The sequence below is a fragment of the Cebus imitator genome, unplaced genomic scaffold, assembly GCF_001604975.1.
Source record: "Cebus imitator isolate Cc_AM_T3 unplaced genomic scaffold, Cebus_imitator-1.0 Scaffold172, whole genome shotgun sequence".
NCBI lineage: Eukaryota > Metazoa > Chordata > Mammalia > Primates > Cebidae > Cebus > Cebus imitator.
Window position 1 is genome coordinate 3,260,822 of NW_016107487.1, and position 18,750 is coordinate 3,279,571.

General features: G+C 38.9%; 1 protein-coding gene across 3 annotated transcripts in view; it reads right to left on the bottom strand.

Moving 5' to 3' along the window:
• The window catches only part of MTA3 (metastasis associated 1 family member 3), a 290,525-nt gene that overhangs the window by 110,645 nt on the left and 161,130 nt on the right, over window positions 1–18,750 (bottom strand). For all 3 annotated transcript variants that reach the window (XM_037744410.1, XM_017544868.2, XM_017544869.2), the window contains exons 5-7: window positions 17,727–17,790; window positions 12,603–12,720; window positions 292–394 (exon numbers count right to left, since the gene is read on the bottom strand). In XM_037744410.1, coding sequence (XP_037600338.1) covers window positions 292–394; window positions 12,603–12,720; window positions 17,727–17,790 — 285 coding nt within the window. The remainder of the gene's footprint in view (window positions 1–291; window positions 395–12,602; window positions 12,721–17,726; window positions 17,791–18,750) is intronic.

Here is an 18,750-nt window from a genome sequence, read left to right on the forward strand (position 1 = left end):
TCCAGCCTGGGTAACAAGAGCGAAACTCCGTCTCAAAAGCAAAAAAAAAAAAAAAAAAAAGAATTTCTTCTTTATACTTTCCTGTTTTCTTAATCAGTAAAAAAATCAATATTTTCATTTAAAACAGAAATTAATAATGAATTTAGGAAACAGTACAATGTATTAAACTTTCCTACATAAAATACAATCACAGGGGGAAAAGCAGAATACAAAGAAATAAAAATACACATACATATAAATTATTTTAGATAAAGAAATTTCTTGACTCAATAATGCCATATTCATACTTACCGCGCTACAACTAAAAACTGGTCAATCTGTCGATCCGTAAGTGGGCTATTTGGATCCCAAACTTTAACTTCCAATTTTGACTGTTCCCTCTCATCTGATTCTCCTGTCCAAAAAAATAAAAATAAAATGGAGTCTTGTTACTGACAAGGCGCACTGTCTCATGCCACTGATGACAATGGTCACCACAGTATTAGAAATGTTTATGTGTAAGGTAAGGCTCATAGTTTTGGCACATTCTTCAGGCACAGATGTACAACACCTCATTAAAGTGAACACTGATGATAATGAATCCAAACCAACCTCACGGTATCTTCATTTAGTGCTTAACATTTATTTCTGGAGTACCTGTATGTGAGAGATAGTAAGCACCATGATAAGGGATATAAAAATGAAAGAGAAAGCAACAGGCTGGGTACAGTGGCTCACACCTGTAATCCCAGCACTTTGGGAGGCCGAGGTAGATAGATCACTTGAGGCCAGAAGTTTGAAACCAGCCTGGTCAACATGGAGAAATCCTGTCTCTACTAAAAATACGAAAATTAACCAGGCATGGTGGCAGGCACCTGTAATCCCAGCTACTTGGGAGGCTGAGGCACAAGAATCATTTGAACCCAAGAGATGGAGGTCGCAGTAAGCCGAGGTTGCACCACTATACTCCACCCTAGGTGACAAAAAAAAAAAGAAAGAAAGCACTTCCATAAGATGCTTAAACTATGCATAAATACCTATAACATAAATCAAATAATTAGCATAAGAGACATATATTAATAGTTAAAGCATAAGAATCTGAAGAGTAAAGAAATCATTTCAAGTTAGTTAAGAAACAATGTCATGAAGGAGGTGGCACTTCTGCTAAGAACTAAAGGGTATGAATGTACTAGCAGGGGAAGAAGATTTAAAAAAAAAAAAAAGAAAAGAAATAACATGAACAAAGTTGTGAAGCATTAAAATGGCATAGAAAAGCAGCTCATAATGTCTGGAGTACTGTATGGAATGAGAGAAGATAGCTAATGAAGTGGGTTACAGACACATTATGAAAATCCTACATAGATTGTTTCTTCTTTTTTTGAGATGGAGTCTCACTCTGTCACCCAGACTGGAGTGCAATGGCGAGATCTTGGCTCACTGCAACCTCTGCCTCCCAGGTTCAAGAGATTCTCCTGCCTCAGCCTCCCTAGTAGCTGGGATTACAGGCACCCACCACCACGCCTGGCTAATTTTTGTATTTTTAGCAGAGACGAGGTTTCACCATGTTGGTCAGGTTCATTTCAAACTCCTGGCCTCATGATTCACCTTGACTTCCCAAAGTGCTGGGATTACAGGCATGAGCCACCACACCTGGCCTCAGATATTTTGAAGAGATTTTATTTGGAGGTAATTGAGAAGCCCTTCCTTTTTCTGGTAAGGGAATGACAAGAGCAGAACCAAACTTCAACTTTCAAAGCTAGCCATGGTTTATAATTTCCTCTGCAAAGATACCTGATAAAGACAGACAGTCATTATCAGCCTCCTTTAAGAATTTCCTCATAAGTAATGAGGGGCTGAAACATGGTAATGAGATTGGTAATACAGCACAAAGAGAGGAGATTTAGGAATATCAGTGACAGACTGGGTGTAGGGTATAGATTTCAAGTTTTGTGAGCTGTACTCATTCATAACATTAGCATTAGAAGAAAGAAGGAGGCTGGGCATGGTGGCTCACACCTGTAATCTCAGCACTTTGAAAAGCTGGGGCAGGAGGAGTTCAAGACCAACCCGGAGTTCAAGACCAACCTGGGCAATAGAGTAAGACCCTCATCTCTTCAAAAAATAAATACAACTAGCTGAGCATCTGGTGTATGCCTATAGTCCTGGCTACTCAGGAAGCTGAGGTAGAAGGATTGCTTTAGCCCAGGAGGTCGAAGCTGTAGTGAGCCATAATCACACCACTGCATTCCAGCCTGGGTGACAGAGCAAGACTTTTGTCTCAAATAAAACAAAACAAAAAAAGGTGCACAAACACGAGGTGAAGGCTGAGAGAAAGACTGACAATAAGGCCGAATGCTCTGCTTTAGAATGTCTCACGAAGAGATAACTATTGAGCAACAGTCAATGTTAGGACAAATGATGGTAATGAAAAGTAGCTGGGAGCCAATAGAATTTTTATTTATAGCTATGGATTCTTACTAGGATAAGAGCTCTTTAATGATAAGGACTGCTTTTGGCTTTGTTTTGCTTTTGATGACTGCATCTATAACATTAGGACTTCCAATGGCTGACATAATACTCTGAAACCGAACATTCCCCAATGACTGACAAACCCAGGCTATGCGCCACCTAGTACAGGAGCAAGCAGGTATCAATGGAAATGAGGGGACAGAAGCAGGCCTCTTAAGTCAAGCCACTGCTGTTAGGTTGAAGAGCTGCCAAGTCTGTCCCTGGTTCAAAGGCAGGTAACCAGAGAGCCAACTGCCAACCCCAATATAAAATGACACAAGCAGAGCAGAGCAGAGCAGAGCTAGAACTAGGCCAAAAAGATCTAAGGTTTGAAAGGACTTCATTCTTTGTTTAGTTTACAATTCTTAGCATGTTAAGACACTCAACATTAGGTTCATTTTTAAGGGCTGTTAAAAATCAAAAAGTTACAAGGCACATGAAACTGAGAATGACACAATTAACCTATGTCTTTTAAAAAATAATTTAAGTAAGGACAGATAGTAATGGTAAAACATTTGAAGTAATACACAAGAAATGATGATGCTATTCAGTTTTAAGCCCCTTCTGTTATATACTCCCTACCGTAAGACAACAATTATTGTTTATTTTTCAAATTCAAGTCAGCTAAATTGATACATTTTAATTCTACCCATACAGTCTCAGCATATAGCAGAAATAAGACTTAGTAGAAGAATTCTAAATAAATTCACTGTAAACAATAATAAAACACTCTTGAAAGCATTTATACTAACACCAAAAACATACACAACCATGGGATGAGAAGAAAAATGGCAAGAACAACAAATAAATATAGAAATTCTCTATATTAAACAATCATTCCAAACTAAGTGGAGACTCTCATTTTGAATAAACCAAATAATTACATTCATATCAGTTTGATCACTTCTTCACATGGAAAAAACCTTTAAAAAGCTCTTGAATGAACTTATTTAGAATTTTTATAACTAAATGTTCAGCTAAGCAAGCAGCAATCTTTGGAATGGCCTTGGGAACAATGGCATGAACCAGAAACTGAACCAAGATTAATTCCATCTTAATGGTCATGCCAGTCTTTACAACAATCTCCCCTTCCTCCTCCATTTATGATAATCTGGGCAATTCCAATCTGCTCAAGTACCACATCATCAAAAAACACAGACCATGACCATCTCTCCTAACCTCTAAATTCCTACAGATGTATTTCCCAACTAAATGTTATTGTATATAGCTTTCTATTTTTGCTTCATTTAATTTTGAATAAATGTAAACCCAGCAACTATTTTAAATGTTAGCCCTAACCCTCCAGTTATATTTTTAAATCTCTAGAAAATACTGACAAAGTACTTCTTAAGAATTTTGAGCACAAAACATTGTTCAAATACTCTGAAGAATTAAGGATTCCTAAAAGTCCTTTCCTAGGCAATTGGAAACATTCTTCGTTCCAAATACAACACGTTTTCTTTGCACCAGCTATCAGAGTAATACACTTTTTATATTATATGTAATTCAGTCACACAAGGATGTCTTTTAACACTATTTTTGCTCAATATTGTTCTGGCCAATGTATTAAGTTATGACTCAAAAGAATAATAAGTTACTGTAATTTTTTAAAGTCACATTCATTTGGACAATGAAAATATAAACACTAGGAAATAAAATCGGAGATTTTATATAATGAAATTTCAAAATTTTCAAAGGAAGATCAGATGATTTGAGTAAATAAAAAAGCAAGGCTCGGGCGCAGTGGATCACATCTGTAATCCCAGCACTTTGGGAGGCCAAGGTAGGAGGATCGTTTGAAGCCAGGAGTTTAACAGCAGCCTGGTCAACAAAGGGAGATCCTGTTTCCACTTCTAAAATAAAAATCATGATGCAAGGTCAAACCAGAATATTACACCTCAAAATATACTTCTTTGGCATACTTCCAGACAGCTATTCTGAGATCAACAAACACAACAAGGGTAGCTAGCCCTGAAAGGCTGTCTTTTATGGGAGGAGATCTGCCTATGTAGAGGAAATCTACATTAGTAAACAGCAGATGCAAACAGGAGTTCTCTGAGGCCCCCCTTAAGCGATCTAAGAAAGACTAATATACAGGAAAAAGAGACCAACGGTCTGACATAGACACTTCATCCCAAGCTACACCTTTCTGAGGGCAGCTTGGAGATAACCTTGGAGGTTCATCTACATAAAAATGCAGCCATGCAGCCTTGCTTGCCTTGCTCTCCGGAAACCTGTGCCATCACCTCCCCTCACCCTAATCTGTTTTCTTTTTGAGACAGAATTTTGCTCCTGTCACCCAGCCTGGAGTGCAATGCCAGGATCTCGGGTCACTGCAACCTCCGCCTGCTGGGTTCAAGCGATTCTCCTGCCTCAGCTTCCCAAAGTAGCTGGGATTACAGGTGCTCACCACCACGGCCAGCTAATTGTTTTTGTACTTTTAGTTGTATATTTAGGTTTCACCCTGTTAGCCAGGCTGGTCTTGAACTCCTGACCTCAGGTGATCCACCGGCCTCAGCCTCCCAAAGTGCTTGGATTACAGGCACGAACCACCGCACCCAGACTTTTTGTTTTTTTAAGACAGGGTCTCCCTCTGTAGAGTACAGTGGTACAACCACAGCTCACTGTAGCCTCGACCTCCTGTGATTCTCTGGCCTCAGCCACCCAAGTAGCTGGGACTACAGGCATGTGCCACTATGCCCAGCTAACTTATTTCATTTTTAATAGAGATGGGGTTTCACCACGTTGGCCAGGCTGGTCTCGAACTCCCAACCTCAAGTGATCCGCCAGCCTTAGTCCTCCAAATCCAAAGTGCTGGGATTACAAGCCTGAGCCACTGTGCCTGGCCCCAATTCCCTATTCTTTCAGTAACCTCAGAATGGTGGTATTAAAAACCTTCATCATCTGTTTCTTCGAGTCTCATCGTGTTTATATTCAAGTGTTATTACAGAAGAGTCAAAAAGTTTAAAAAAAAAAATTAGCTTACAAAGTAAAAAAGTTCAGTAAGCTAATGTATTACTGAAGATAATTTTTAAATGAAATTAGCATATAGCCTGGCTGGGCACGGTGGCTCACGCCTGTAATCCCAGCGCTCTGGGAGGCCGAGGTGGGTGGATCAAGAGGTCAGGAATTCGAGACCAGCCTGGCCAAGATGGTGAAGCACCATCTCTACTAAAAATAAAAGAAAATTAGCTGGGTGTGGAGGCATACACCTTTGGTCACAGCTACCTGGGAGGCTAAGGCAGAAGAATCGCCTGAACCCAGGAGGGGGAGGTTGCAATGAGCCGAGATCACACCACTGCACTCCAGCCTGGGCAACAGACTGAGACTCCATCTCAAAAAAAAAAAAAAAAAAAGAAAGAAAGAAAGAAATTAGTATAGCCTAAGTATACAGTGTTTATACAGTCTACAGTAATGTCCTAGTCCTTCACATCCACGCACCACTCACTCACTGACTCACCCCAAGCAGCTTCCAGTGCTGCCAACTCCATTCATGGTAAGTGCCCTACACAGTGGGTGCACCACTTATTATATTTTTACTGTATTTTTACAATACTTTTTCTATTCTTAGATATGTTTAGATACACAATACTTACTATTGGGTTATAATTCCCCACAGTATTCAGTATAGTAACATGCTGTACAGGTTTGTAGCCTAGGAGCAATAGGTTACACCATACAGCCTGGGTATTTAGTAAGCTGTACCAATCCAGATGTGTGGAAGTACGCTCTATGATGTTCGCACAGCAACAAAATCACCTAACACATTTATCAGGGTGTATCATTGTCTTTAAGTGATGCATGGCCATAAAAGAATTTGGTTTTGGGAGCAGATGTAAAATGTTTTGAATATCTGCAAATGAAATAGTTCTAAAATAAAGGAAGGGATTAATTCAACTGGATAAGATTATAATATATGGCAATAGTAATCAAAATGATGTTGTATGTACTACCACAAAAACAAACACAATCAAATGTATACAAATCGACCAGACCATATAATCATTTCTATTTGAAAATTTACATGGTATTATAATTATGTAAATATTAACTAGCATTTACTGAATGGTTACTATGTCCCTATAAATTTTTATACTTGGCTTCTCCCCATTAGGTACCCCTTCCCACCTCTATTTCTTCTACATGACAACCAAAATGTCTACATATCGTCTAATTCTCCTGGAGGACAAAATTGCCCTATGGTTGAAAATTACTGTTTTATTTAATGGCATTCAGTATCTGCTTAAACAATTATGACAGGTCAGTGTTTCTAAGTTGACTACCATCCACTACATTGTTAAGAAATTCATATTCTGCAAAACTACCAATTGAAAGTAATAGGGTCTATGAAAAAATAGGATAAAACTCCCAAAACCTAGGAAACTTGGTAAACAGAGCATTCCAAAAAAGGTAGCAATCATAATGAAAATACAAGAACAATTAAATCTCTACTGCCATTTGTACCAAGCATAAAGGTCTGCTGATCTTTTATCTCCTTAAACCCTGGACTCATGCTTCTTTCACTGAGCTGTAGGTCTCTTTATACAGCTTCAAATAAATTAAAAATCAAATCCAAAATGCAATTTTTGCCCCCAAACCCTGGAGGAAATTCCTTCATAGTCTCTTCATCTATAACTCAAAGCTTCCCCATATAGTTTTAACATAGTAGAAAGTGCCTCAGATTTTCAGGCCACTAAATCAGCATAAAATGAAATCATTTTCAGGCTACTTAAATCAAAGGAAGACACTTTTGTAAAAATTTCCACTTGCTCTTTCTTAAACTCTCCTTATCTGTGAGAACACTTGTTTCCCTTATTGCCGGGGAAAGCCACAAGCGAACTGACACAATTTTCACTCTATGCTTTTTCCTATTTGCCAACAGAATATGAGTTAATACAAGTTTTAAGTGCATACATTGTAACAAAAGATAGATTAATTTAATTCTTTACCACTCAAAGAGAGACACCTCCTAAAATTCCTGATTGGTGATAACAACCTTTTTTTTTTTTTTTTTGAGAGGAAGTCTCACTCTGTCACCCTTGCTGGAGTGCAGTGGTGCAATCTAGGCTCACTGCAACCTTCGCCTCCTGGGTTCAAGCTATTCTCCTGCCTCTACCTCCCAAGTAGCTGGGATTACAGATACATACCACCAAACCTGGCGAAGTTTTGTATTTTCATGAGGTTTCACCACGTAGGTCAAGCTGGTCTTGAACTCCTTATCTCAAATGATCCGCCTGCCTTGGCCTCCCAAAGTGCTGCGATCATAGGCGTGAGCCATCACACCTGGCCAATAACAGCTATTAAATGAGTAGTACTAGAGGCCAGGGGGAGAGGACTGTAACAGCTGAGTGCTGTGCTAACTGCATGACAAGAGTTACTTCATTGCTCATCACAACAATATGCTGTTCTACATACACTATTATTCCCTGTTTAAAGAGAAAGAAATGGGAACTTGGAAGGAGTTAATCATTTCCCCAAAATCACTCCATTAAAACAGCATAGTCAGGATGTGCCCAAACTTGTGAACCAAGTCATTTTAGTTTAATAATTTAAGGTTATTTTAACCATTAAAAATTTAAGTTTAATATGTAAAACACATTTTTCTTAAAATTCCAATGTTATAATACATTTAAATAATGACTCAAAACTTCTCATCTCTTTTATGGAAAATTTTCTAGGTGGTTTATTACAACTCAGTGAAAGACGTAAAATCTAAAAGATCCCTTTACTTTCATTTGTAAACTACATACTCTTCTTTTCACATCTCTAGAGTTCGTTAGGTGATAGGTACCCATAAACAAACTGAAAAATCAAAAAGCCACAAAAAGATCTATTCCCTAGCAAGACAAATGCCACAACAATCTCTTAGTATCTATCAAGACATATTCACAAAGGAAGCAAGCCTGTAACGTATCCTGGCAGAGTGCTGCTGCTGCCACCTACCCAAGATATTAATTCCAGTTCCACATTCCATGCCAATGCAAATTAGAATCTGGCCACTGGTGGAAATGTACCCGCTCAGAAGTATTAAAAGGGTTGGGAAGAATGGATTCCAGCAAATCCTAAACATCTGTTCTTGAATATGATATGTTCTACTATTTAACTTCCCCGCACTCAGGTACTAGCTACATATGGAAGTTTCTATGATGGCAATGACCATGTTTTTCAAGTGTGGTTTAATTACTGGTATACCTATTGGTCTCCCTATTCCTTCTACCCCAAAAATATAGTCATTAGAAAAAAGAAGGATGGCCAGGAACAGTGGCTCACACCTGTAATCCCAGAACTCTGGGAGGCCGAGGTGGGTGGATCACATGAAGTCAGGAGTTTGAGACCAGCCTGGCCAACATGGTGAAACCCCATCTCTACTAAAAATACAAAAATTAGCTGGGTTTGATGGCGGGTGCCTGTAATTCCAGCTACTCGGGAGGCTGAGAGAGGAGAATCGCTTGAACCCAGCAGGCGGAGGTTGCAGTGAGCCAAGATTGCACCACTGCACTCCAGCCTGGGCAACAAGATTTCACTCCCATCTCAAAAAAAAGAAAAAAGGAGGATTCTTTAAACCTTGCACCTACTCAGTTGCCTGATTACAAGTGTAAAGAAACATTCTAGATACACTTAATGCTTCAGGGTGAAATGAGTCCAAAATGGCTTCTACATTTATGATGAAAAATATGGTATTTTTCAATAAAATCTATAAATCTGTTTTTCTTTGTTAGAGATGAATACTCACAAAGAAAACTACCAAGTTATAAAATGTAAAAATAAACACTCAGAAGTGGCCTTGAAGAAAGGGAAATGCATTCCTCGTTTCTGTTTAAAACATTCCAAAAGTGCCAGCAGTGAGAGGCGGGGTGGGAGGCAGGCGGGGTGGCGAATGGCTCACACCTGTAATCCCAGCACTTTGTGAGGCCGAGGTCAGGAGTTCAAGACCAGCCTGGCCAACATGGTGAAACCCCATCTCTACTAAAATTACAAAAAAAAAATTAGCTGGGCATGGTAGCACATGCCTGTAATACCAGCTACTTGGGAGGCTGAGGCACAAGGACTGTTTGAACCCAGGAGGCAGGGAGTGCAGTAAGCCAAGATTATGCCATTGCACTTCAACCTGGGCAACAGAGCAAGTCTCAACAATTTTTTTTCTCTGTGGCATGGGATGCTCAATAGCATTCTACCCACAGTAGAACTTCTTTCAATAACAGGGACAATCCTCTTAAACCCTGCCACTGCTTTGCCAACGAAGTTTATATAATATTCCAAATCCTTCACTGTCATCTCAACAGTGTTCACGGCATCTTCACCAGGAGTAGATTCCATCTCAAGAAACCACCTTCTTTGTTCATCCGTAAGAACCAACTACTCACCCATCAAAGTTTTACCATCAGATTGTAGCAATTCAGTCACATCTCAGGGCTCACTTCTCATTGTAGTTCTTTTGCATATTATATCCACTATATCTGCAGTTACTTCCACCACTGAAGTCTTAAACCCTTCAAAGTTATCCACGAGGGTTGGAATCAACTTCTTCTAAACTCCTGTTAATGTTAATATTTTAACCTCCTCCTACCAATTACAATTATTGTTACCGGCATCTAGAATGGTGAATCCTTTCCAGAAGGTTTTCAACTGAATACTCAGATCCATAAGAGGAATCATTTATTGCAAATATAGCCTTAAGTAATGTTATTTCTTAAAAACCAAATTTAATTTCTCCTTGATCCACAGGCTCCAGAATGGATGTTGCGTTAGCAGTCATGAGAACAACATTCATCTCCTTGTACATCCCCATCAGAGCTCTTGGGTGATGAGGAGCATCGTCAATGAGCAGTCATATTTTGAAAGGAATCCTTTTTCCTAAGCAGTAGGTCTCAACAGTGAGCTTAAAATATTCCGTAAACCATGCTGTAAACAGAGGTGCAGTCATTTAAGCTGTTGTTCCATTTATGGAGCACAGGCAGAGCAGACTTAGCATAATTCTTAAGGTCTCTGTGATTTTTGGAATGGTAAATGAGCAACGGCTTCAAGTCACCAGCTGCATTAGCCTCTAACAAGAGAGTCAGCCTGTCCTTTGAAGCTTTGAAGGCATTGGCTTTTTGTCTCTAGCTATGAAAGTTCTAGATGGCATCTTCTTCCAATAGAAAGCCGTTTTACCTACATTGAAAATCTGTTATTTAGTGTAGCTGCCTTCATCAGTGATCTTAGCTAGATCTGGATAACTTGCTGCAGCTTCTACATCAGCACTTGCTGCACTACTTGAGCTTTTGTGTAATAGTGAAGAATTTTTTCCTTAAACCCACGAACCAATCTTTTCTTCTCCAGCTTCCTCACCTCTCAGTCTTCATAGAATTTAAGAGAGTTAGGGCCCTGCTCTGGATTAGGCTTTAACTTAAGGAAATGTTATTGCTGGTTTGATCTATCTAAACCACTAAGACTTTCTCCATGGTATCAGCAGTAAAGCAGTAAGGCTGTTGTTTTTATTTTTTTTTGAGACAGTCTTACTCTGTTGCCTAAGCTGGAGTGCAGTGGCACAATCTTGGCTCACTGCAACTTCCACCTCCCAGGTTCAAGGGATTCTCCTGCCTCAGCCTCTCAAGTAGCTAGGACTACAGGCGCACACCACCACACTTGGTCAGTTTTTGCAGTTTTTGGGTTTTTAGTAGAGATGAGGTTTCACCATGTTGGCCAAACTGGTCTCGAACTCCTGGTCTCAAGTGATTCTCCATCTGCTGCAGTCTCCAAAGTGCTCGGATTATAGGCATGAGCTGCTGTGCCCAGCCTGTTTTGCTTTCTTATCATTCATGTGTTCACTGAAGTAACACTTTTTTTTTTTTTTTTTTTTTTTAACAGGATGACATTTTTTAAGGCTTATAATGGTAATGTGTCACACTGTATTCTATAAACTTGTTTTTTTTTGGAGAAAGAGTCTCACTCTGTCACCCAGGCTGGAGTGCAGAGTAGCACTTTTAATTTCCTACAGGAACTTTTCCTTTGCATTCACAACTTGGCTAACTAGGGGAAGAGGCGTGGCTTTTGGCCTGTCTTGGCTTCTGATACACCTTCTTCACTAGCTTCATTCCTTGCTTTTGATTTCAAGTGAGAGAGAAGCTACTCTTCCTTTTACTTGAAGACTTACAGGCCACTGGAGGGTTATTAACTGGCTTAAGTTCAATATTGTTTTGTCTCATAAAATAGGGAGACCCCAGGAGCGACAAAGAAGGCAGGAAAGGGACAGTCAGTGGAGCACTCAGAAGACATAGTATCAACAATTCAGTCTGTCCTCTCATATGGGCATGGTTCAAGGCTCCAAAACAATTACAATAGTTACATCAAAGATCACTTGACAGATATTATAATAATGAAAAGGTTTGAAATGTTGCAAGAATTACCAAATGTGACACAGAGACACAATCCTGTTGGAAAAATGGCACCAAAGGACTTGCTCAACAGGGTTGCCACAAACCTTCAATTTTTTAAAAAACTAGACATATATGAAGCACAATAAAACAAAGTACATTAAAATGAAGTATTTTTCTGCTTCTAAAATTAGAAGTGCTGGCCAGGCCATACCACTTTGGAGAGGCCACAGTGGGCTGACTGTTTGAGGCCAGACGATCAAGACCAGCCTGGGCAACATAGTGAGACCCATCTCTGTTTGTTTGCTTTTTTGTTTGCTTGTTGAGACAGAGTTTCACTCTTGTTGCCCAGGCTGGAGTGCAAAGGCGCTATATCGGCTCACCACAACCTCTGCTTCCTGGGTTCAAGCGATTCTCCTGCCTCAGCTTCCCCAGTAGCTGGGATTACAGGCATGCACCATCACGCCCAGATAATTTTGTATTTTTAGTAAAGATGGGGTTTCTCAATCTTGGTCAGGCTGGTCTCCAACTCCGGACCTCAAGTGATCCACCCTCCTTGGCCTCCAAAGTGCTGGGATTACAGGCGTGAGCCACCGTGCCCCGCTATTTTTTTTTTTTATTTTTTACAAAGAACAGTAAAATTGCAAGTGCTTAGAACTTTTAGACTTTGCCTGAACATTGTCTCTTCTACATGAGAATATGTACATTTGAGTTTCAAGATCTATTTGTTTCACAGAACTGCAAACCCACAGAAAAACATACCTTCTAACAGCATTTCTGGAATGTCTGCCTGATATCTAGGTCCCACTCTGATTTCACCTTTGTCAGCTAATAGCGTTTTCAATGAGGGGTCATAGACCAATGAGTAGAAGAAAGTATCCTGAAAAATATGACAAAATACGTAGGTATATTTAATTCCTTCTACTTTTTATGAAGCATTAAAATCAGTGTCGCTATAATGAACACATAAACCCCAGAGAGTATATAAAATTTCATTTTCATTAATAAACTCATAGATCTTTAAGGAGAGCAAGGTGTTACTGTCATCATGTAAAACAGTGCAAAATTAAATCAAGCCAAAAGAAACAGCTTGAAATAAAGTATATTATAAAGTTCTATTATTTGTTTTAGTCTAAAAGAAAACTATTTGCTCTCTAAAGCAGAGTTTCAAAACCTAGCAAAATGAAACCATAGCTCCAAGGTAAGACACCTAAAATCAAATGATCTTATAAACCTCTAAAGTCCACACCAAACAGAAGGGAAGACTTCACAGATACCAGGTACTCTTACTTTTGCAATGTCAATCCCACTTTATATTCAAAATATTAAAAGGTATATATATATCTCACATTAAACTATACAAGAGTTGAACTTACATGTGGTTTACTGTTATAATAATACCACTTTATAGGTATTTAAACATGTATTAGCTATAATTCTGCAGTTCTTTAAGTACTGAGGCATACATATAAATATACAGATATACAAACATAGCTATATACACCCTCACCAGCAGCATACACACCAAAATTCCAATCCTCCTTTACGAAGCTCACATGTCCTTGTTTCTGAGCCTAACGGGTAAAATGACCTGGCCGCCAGTCCTTTAATGAATTCTGCATAATCACTAGAGATGATGTGAACCATCAAAATCTCGTCTTCTGCTTCCCACTATGATCCGAAAGTCATCTGCTGCCCAGTTCTCTGTACTATATCCTGGAAGGACCTGTCCCTACTATCAGAACTTTACCAAGCCCCAGCCAAGCAAACTACAAATAAAAGATAATCTGTCAGACAATAAAAGTCTCTCCCATGTGGGAACTCTCCCACATACTTTGATAAGGGAAAGGGAAAAAAAACAGAATTTTTCCATCCACTGAGAAATTCTGTGCTCTATTTTATTCATTGCTCACTGTCAGAAAAAAAGATTTAAACAAAAATCTTGTTAAATAAAAAAGGTTGGGGGGATACCAATACATGACAATTTATGCATACTGTTAAAATGCTATCTAAGGAAAAGAAAAAATCTGTAGGAATAGGTAAAACCACCAGCTTAACAAAACTGCAGGGGATGTCACTATGGTAATCAGAATTGTTTGATTTTCTGTTTTGCTTTACAGACATGAGTAATAAATATTATTACTCAGTAACTGAAGTCATTGCCACAGGCTCAACATCGGATTTTTTTCTTTATTTTTTTTTAATAGAGACAGGGTCTCACTATGTTGTCCAGGCTGGTCTCAAACTGCTAGGCTCGAGCAATCCTCTTGCCTCAGCCTCCCAAAGTGCTGGGATCACAGGCATGAATCCCTATGCCCAGCCACCATCAGATTTAAAAGCAGAAATACTTCAGGTCACTTGTTAGCATGGCACTCCAATAAAAACAGAAGCTTGCCATACTCTACAATGTAATAAGGTGAAATGATTATTTGGGTCATTTAAGTTGCTTAAAATCCTTGGATTTGTATGTCCTGATATGGGAAAATATTCAAAATATGTTTGGTTTATAATAGTAGGTGCAAAAAAAAAGAAAGGATTCCATATAGGCCAATTTCAAGAACACAGAGTTAAAATCAAGCAGTAAATCTAAAGGATGACTACAAAGTTATTCTTTGGGTTACCATCTTCAACTATGCCAATCTCAATATATTTTTTTAAGACAGAGTCTCACTCTGTCACCCAGCCTGGAGTGCAGTGGCGTGATCTCAGCTCACTGCAACCTCCACCTCCAGGATTCAAGTGATTCTCCTGCCTCAGCCTCCCGAGTAGCTGGGATTACAGGTGCGTGCCAGTGTGGCCGGCTAATTTTTGTATTTTTAGTAGTGACAGGGTTTCACCAATTTTGCCAGGCTGGTCTTGAACTTCTGACCTCGTGATCCACCCGCCTCAGCCTCCCAAAGTGCTGGGATTACAGGCGTGAGCCACCACGCCCGGTCCTCAGTATTTTATTTTTAAATTTTTATATATTTAGGGGGTACAGGTGCAGAGTTCTTATATGAATACATTGTATCACAGTAAAGTCTGGGCTTTCAGCATACCCATCACCTGAATAGTGAACATTGTACCCAATAGGCAATTTTTCAATCCTCACACCTCTGCAATGTCTCTTTTTTTTTTTTGAGACAGAATCACTCTGTCACCCAGACTGGAATGCAGTACTGCTATCTTGGCTCACCACAACCTCTGCCTCCCAGGCTCACATGATTCTCCTGCCTCAGCCTCCTGATTAGCTGGGATTACAGGCACACACCACTACCGCTTGACTAATTTTTGTATTTGTAGTAGAAACGGGGTTTCACCATGCTGGCCAGGCTGGTCTTGATCTCCTGACCTCTCCTACCTCTCCTGTTCTCTCCCACCTCAGCCTCCCAAAGTGCTGGGATTACAGGTATGAGCCACCACGCCTGACCTCTAATGTGTATTATTCTAGTCTGTATGTCCATGTCCATGTTTACCAATTGATTAGCTCCCACTTAGAACACACAGTATTTGACTTTCTGTTTCTGCCAATTTCAATATTTTAATATGATTAAAAAGCAGTAAGGATTTCTTAAGAATGATCTTGTAATAAAGTACCATATCCTTCTCAAGGTTTTGAGACAGGAAAAAACTAAAACAAAAATAAATATAGGCCAAGAGAGGTGGCTCATGCCTGTAATCCCAGCACTTTGGGAGGCTGAAGTGGGAGTATCACCCGAGGTCAGAAGCTTAAGACTGGCCTGGGCAACATGGCGAAACCCTGTCTCTACAAAAAGTACAAAAATTAGTTGGGCATGGTGAGGTACGCCTATGGTCCCAGCAACTCAGGAGGCCACACTGGCAGGATCACCTGAACCCAGGAGGTTGAGGCTGCAGTGAACTGAGACTGCATCACTGCACCAGCCTAGGTGACAAATTGAGACCCTGTCTCAATCAGTCAATAAAATAAAGCAGTAAATCTAAAATCACAAAAAGGATCTTTCAAATTGAATAAAGTATATGATACAACCAGTTTTATTTTTTCAAAATTGCCCCAACTGCCCAAAAAAAAAAAAACAGTTTACTGCATTGCCAGGTCAGTTCCTATTCATAAGATTAATAAAGAACGAAGAGTTTACAAATCAAGCAAATGGGGGAAACCTCCAGAGATCTTTCCTAATTTTCATCTACTAAAGTCCATAACATGTACCATTTTCTAACAACAAATTAGAAGGGAAAGAAATCACTTAAAAAAATATTTAATATAATGTGGTCAGGCATAGTGGCTTATGCCTGTATTCCCACACTTTGGGTGGGTGAGGAGGATGATCACTTGAGGTTAGGAGCTTAAGACCACTGACATGATGAAACCCCATCTCTACTAAAAATTCAAAAATTAGCAGGGTGTGGTGGGGGGCATCTATGATCCCAGCTACTCAGGAGCGTGAGGCAGGAGAATCACTTGGACTCAGTAGGCAGAGGTTGCAGTGAGCTGATATCATGTGTGTCACTGCACTCCAGCCTGGCCAACAGGGTGAGACTCCATCTCAAAAAGAAAAAAAAATGTCATACAATGAAATGCATTGAATGTTATGCCTTTTTCTGCTTCTGTGAAATAATGCTAATTTCTGAGCATTATCATTATTCATATTATTATCCATTATTCTGTTGGACAGACTAATGACAGAAGCCTATCATTTAAATTTTACAAAGGTAAGTTATATAGTCTATTGGCCTTTTTTCTGCTTTGAATATGTATTTTCCCATTGGTTTTCTTATTTCCTATTAGGTTTTCTGATGTATAGTGGGTTCTGAATGATTGCATCAAATTTTTTCTATTATATTTTCTTCATTTAAGATAAAGGGACAACACTGGAGTATAAGTTTTTGTTTTTTGTTTTTTAAGAAAATATGTCCCTTAAAAATAAAAAAAAAGAAAATACAGGCCAGGCACAGGGCTGACACCTGTAAATCCAGCACTTTGGGAGGTCGAGGAAGGCAGATCACCTGAGGTCAAGAGTTCAAGACCAGCCTAGCCAACATGATGAAACCCCATCTGTACTAGTGACACACAAATTAGTCAGGCATGGTGTCGGGCGCCTATAATCCCAGCTACTCGGGAGGCTGAAGCAAGATAATTGTTTGAACCCAGGAGGCGGAGGTTGCAGTAAGCCAAGAATATACCACTGCATTCCAGACTGGGGGATAGAGCAAGACTCTGTCTCTAAAAACAAAAAAATTAAAAATACATATATGTAATAAAAGCTTTTGGGGGAAACGTAAAAAATCATAAAGATTAAATACTGAAGCATCACTGACAGTGAAATATTTTTCCCATCATACAGATAATGTTGCTTGAAATGTCACCTAAAATTATGCAGACTGTGGAATATTCTGTTTACAAGAATTTGTTCCCTTCGATGAAGTGTATGCTCTATTTCAACTTGTTAACTATGTTTCTTAATTGAGGTTTAGTGAAAAATATTTTTAAGTGACAAAATTTATTAGGATTCCAGAAAGCAGACCAACAAAGGTAAAATCTCATCTGGAAATAGTCTAAAAGAAAAAGCATTTATTCAAGAAATAAAAACAAAAACAAAACAGAAAGGGGAACCAAAGCACACTAAAGCATTAATTTCATAAAGTCAAAAATATTCATCTACTATCAACTAAATCCATGTACCATTCTCTATAATGTCTTTCATTACCAACTAAAAACCAGACACAGTTTTTCCTACTCTGATCTCAGTTAACCAGAAAAATCAAGTTTACCCAAATGCATTCTAGTCATTACACTATTACTATTATACTGTTATTAATATAATAGTGCAATAATACTTTCGTACAAAAAGAAATAAATTCCAAGGAAGGAGCTTCATGTGAAATAAAGGGGGGAAAACAATAAAACAAATATGATTGTTGAGTTACCTCCTTATCAAGATATGACAATACTGATTCTGTCTCATTCAGAAGGGCAACACTGCACTTTCCCCTGTTGAAAGAGAAAAAAAGAAAAAATGTAACAAAGGTCACCTCACCTTCTCAGTGATGAGAAATACTAAGTTAAGAATGTGGGACTGGTATTAAGAAACTACATGGCAGTTATGAATATATATTTTTTTCAAGCTATTTAGACCCACTTTACAATCCTGGTGTCGGGTAACCTATAAAATAAGGCTGTCTTTATAGGCATTTCTTAAGAGGCTAGCCTGTTGGAGTTACTGCGTTAGGCAATAAATTCTAATAATATGCAATAATTTATAGGTAGTTTCTACTTAGGAAAAAAAAAAGAGCAAAATGAGATCTTTAGACTAAGAGTCAGTTTCTGAACCTATAAATAGATATTATGAGGTAATTTTATACAAGGGATGCTCAGACAAAGACACCACCACACAAACCAATGCCTAAATAATGTTCAGGTTTTTATGAGCAGCCACCAACTACATTTAAGAACCTAAAAATAATACACATTCATATCAGGATACAACTAATTTATCTTTATTGAACTTACTCTAAAAACTAGTTAAAATTTAAACACTAGGAGCTTTCTATAAAGCAGGAGGCAAAATAAACATCAACAGATTCATGGACCTTGAGGTCTGACAGCACTTACCTTTGATCTGACTTAAGAAACTAATGTCTATTTTTATAAGGCTTGTCTAGCCTCTGAGAAAAATTGAGATTGTGCAGGCAGAGGGATTTATTACAAGCACTTTCAAAATGAGCCTAACCAGCCTAAAAAAAATCAGCATAGCTAGTATAAATCTGACAGGAGCATTTCGAAGATTATTCAAGTTACAGATACTGGTCAGGGCTTACAATGCTTTTTTAAAATGTCATCACATCATTTGATTTTCTTTTTTTTTTTTTTGAGACGGAGTTTCACTCTTGTTACCCAGGCTGGAGTGCAATGGCGCAATCTCGGCTCACCGCAACCTCCGCCTCCTGGGTT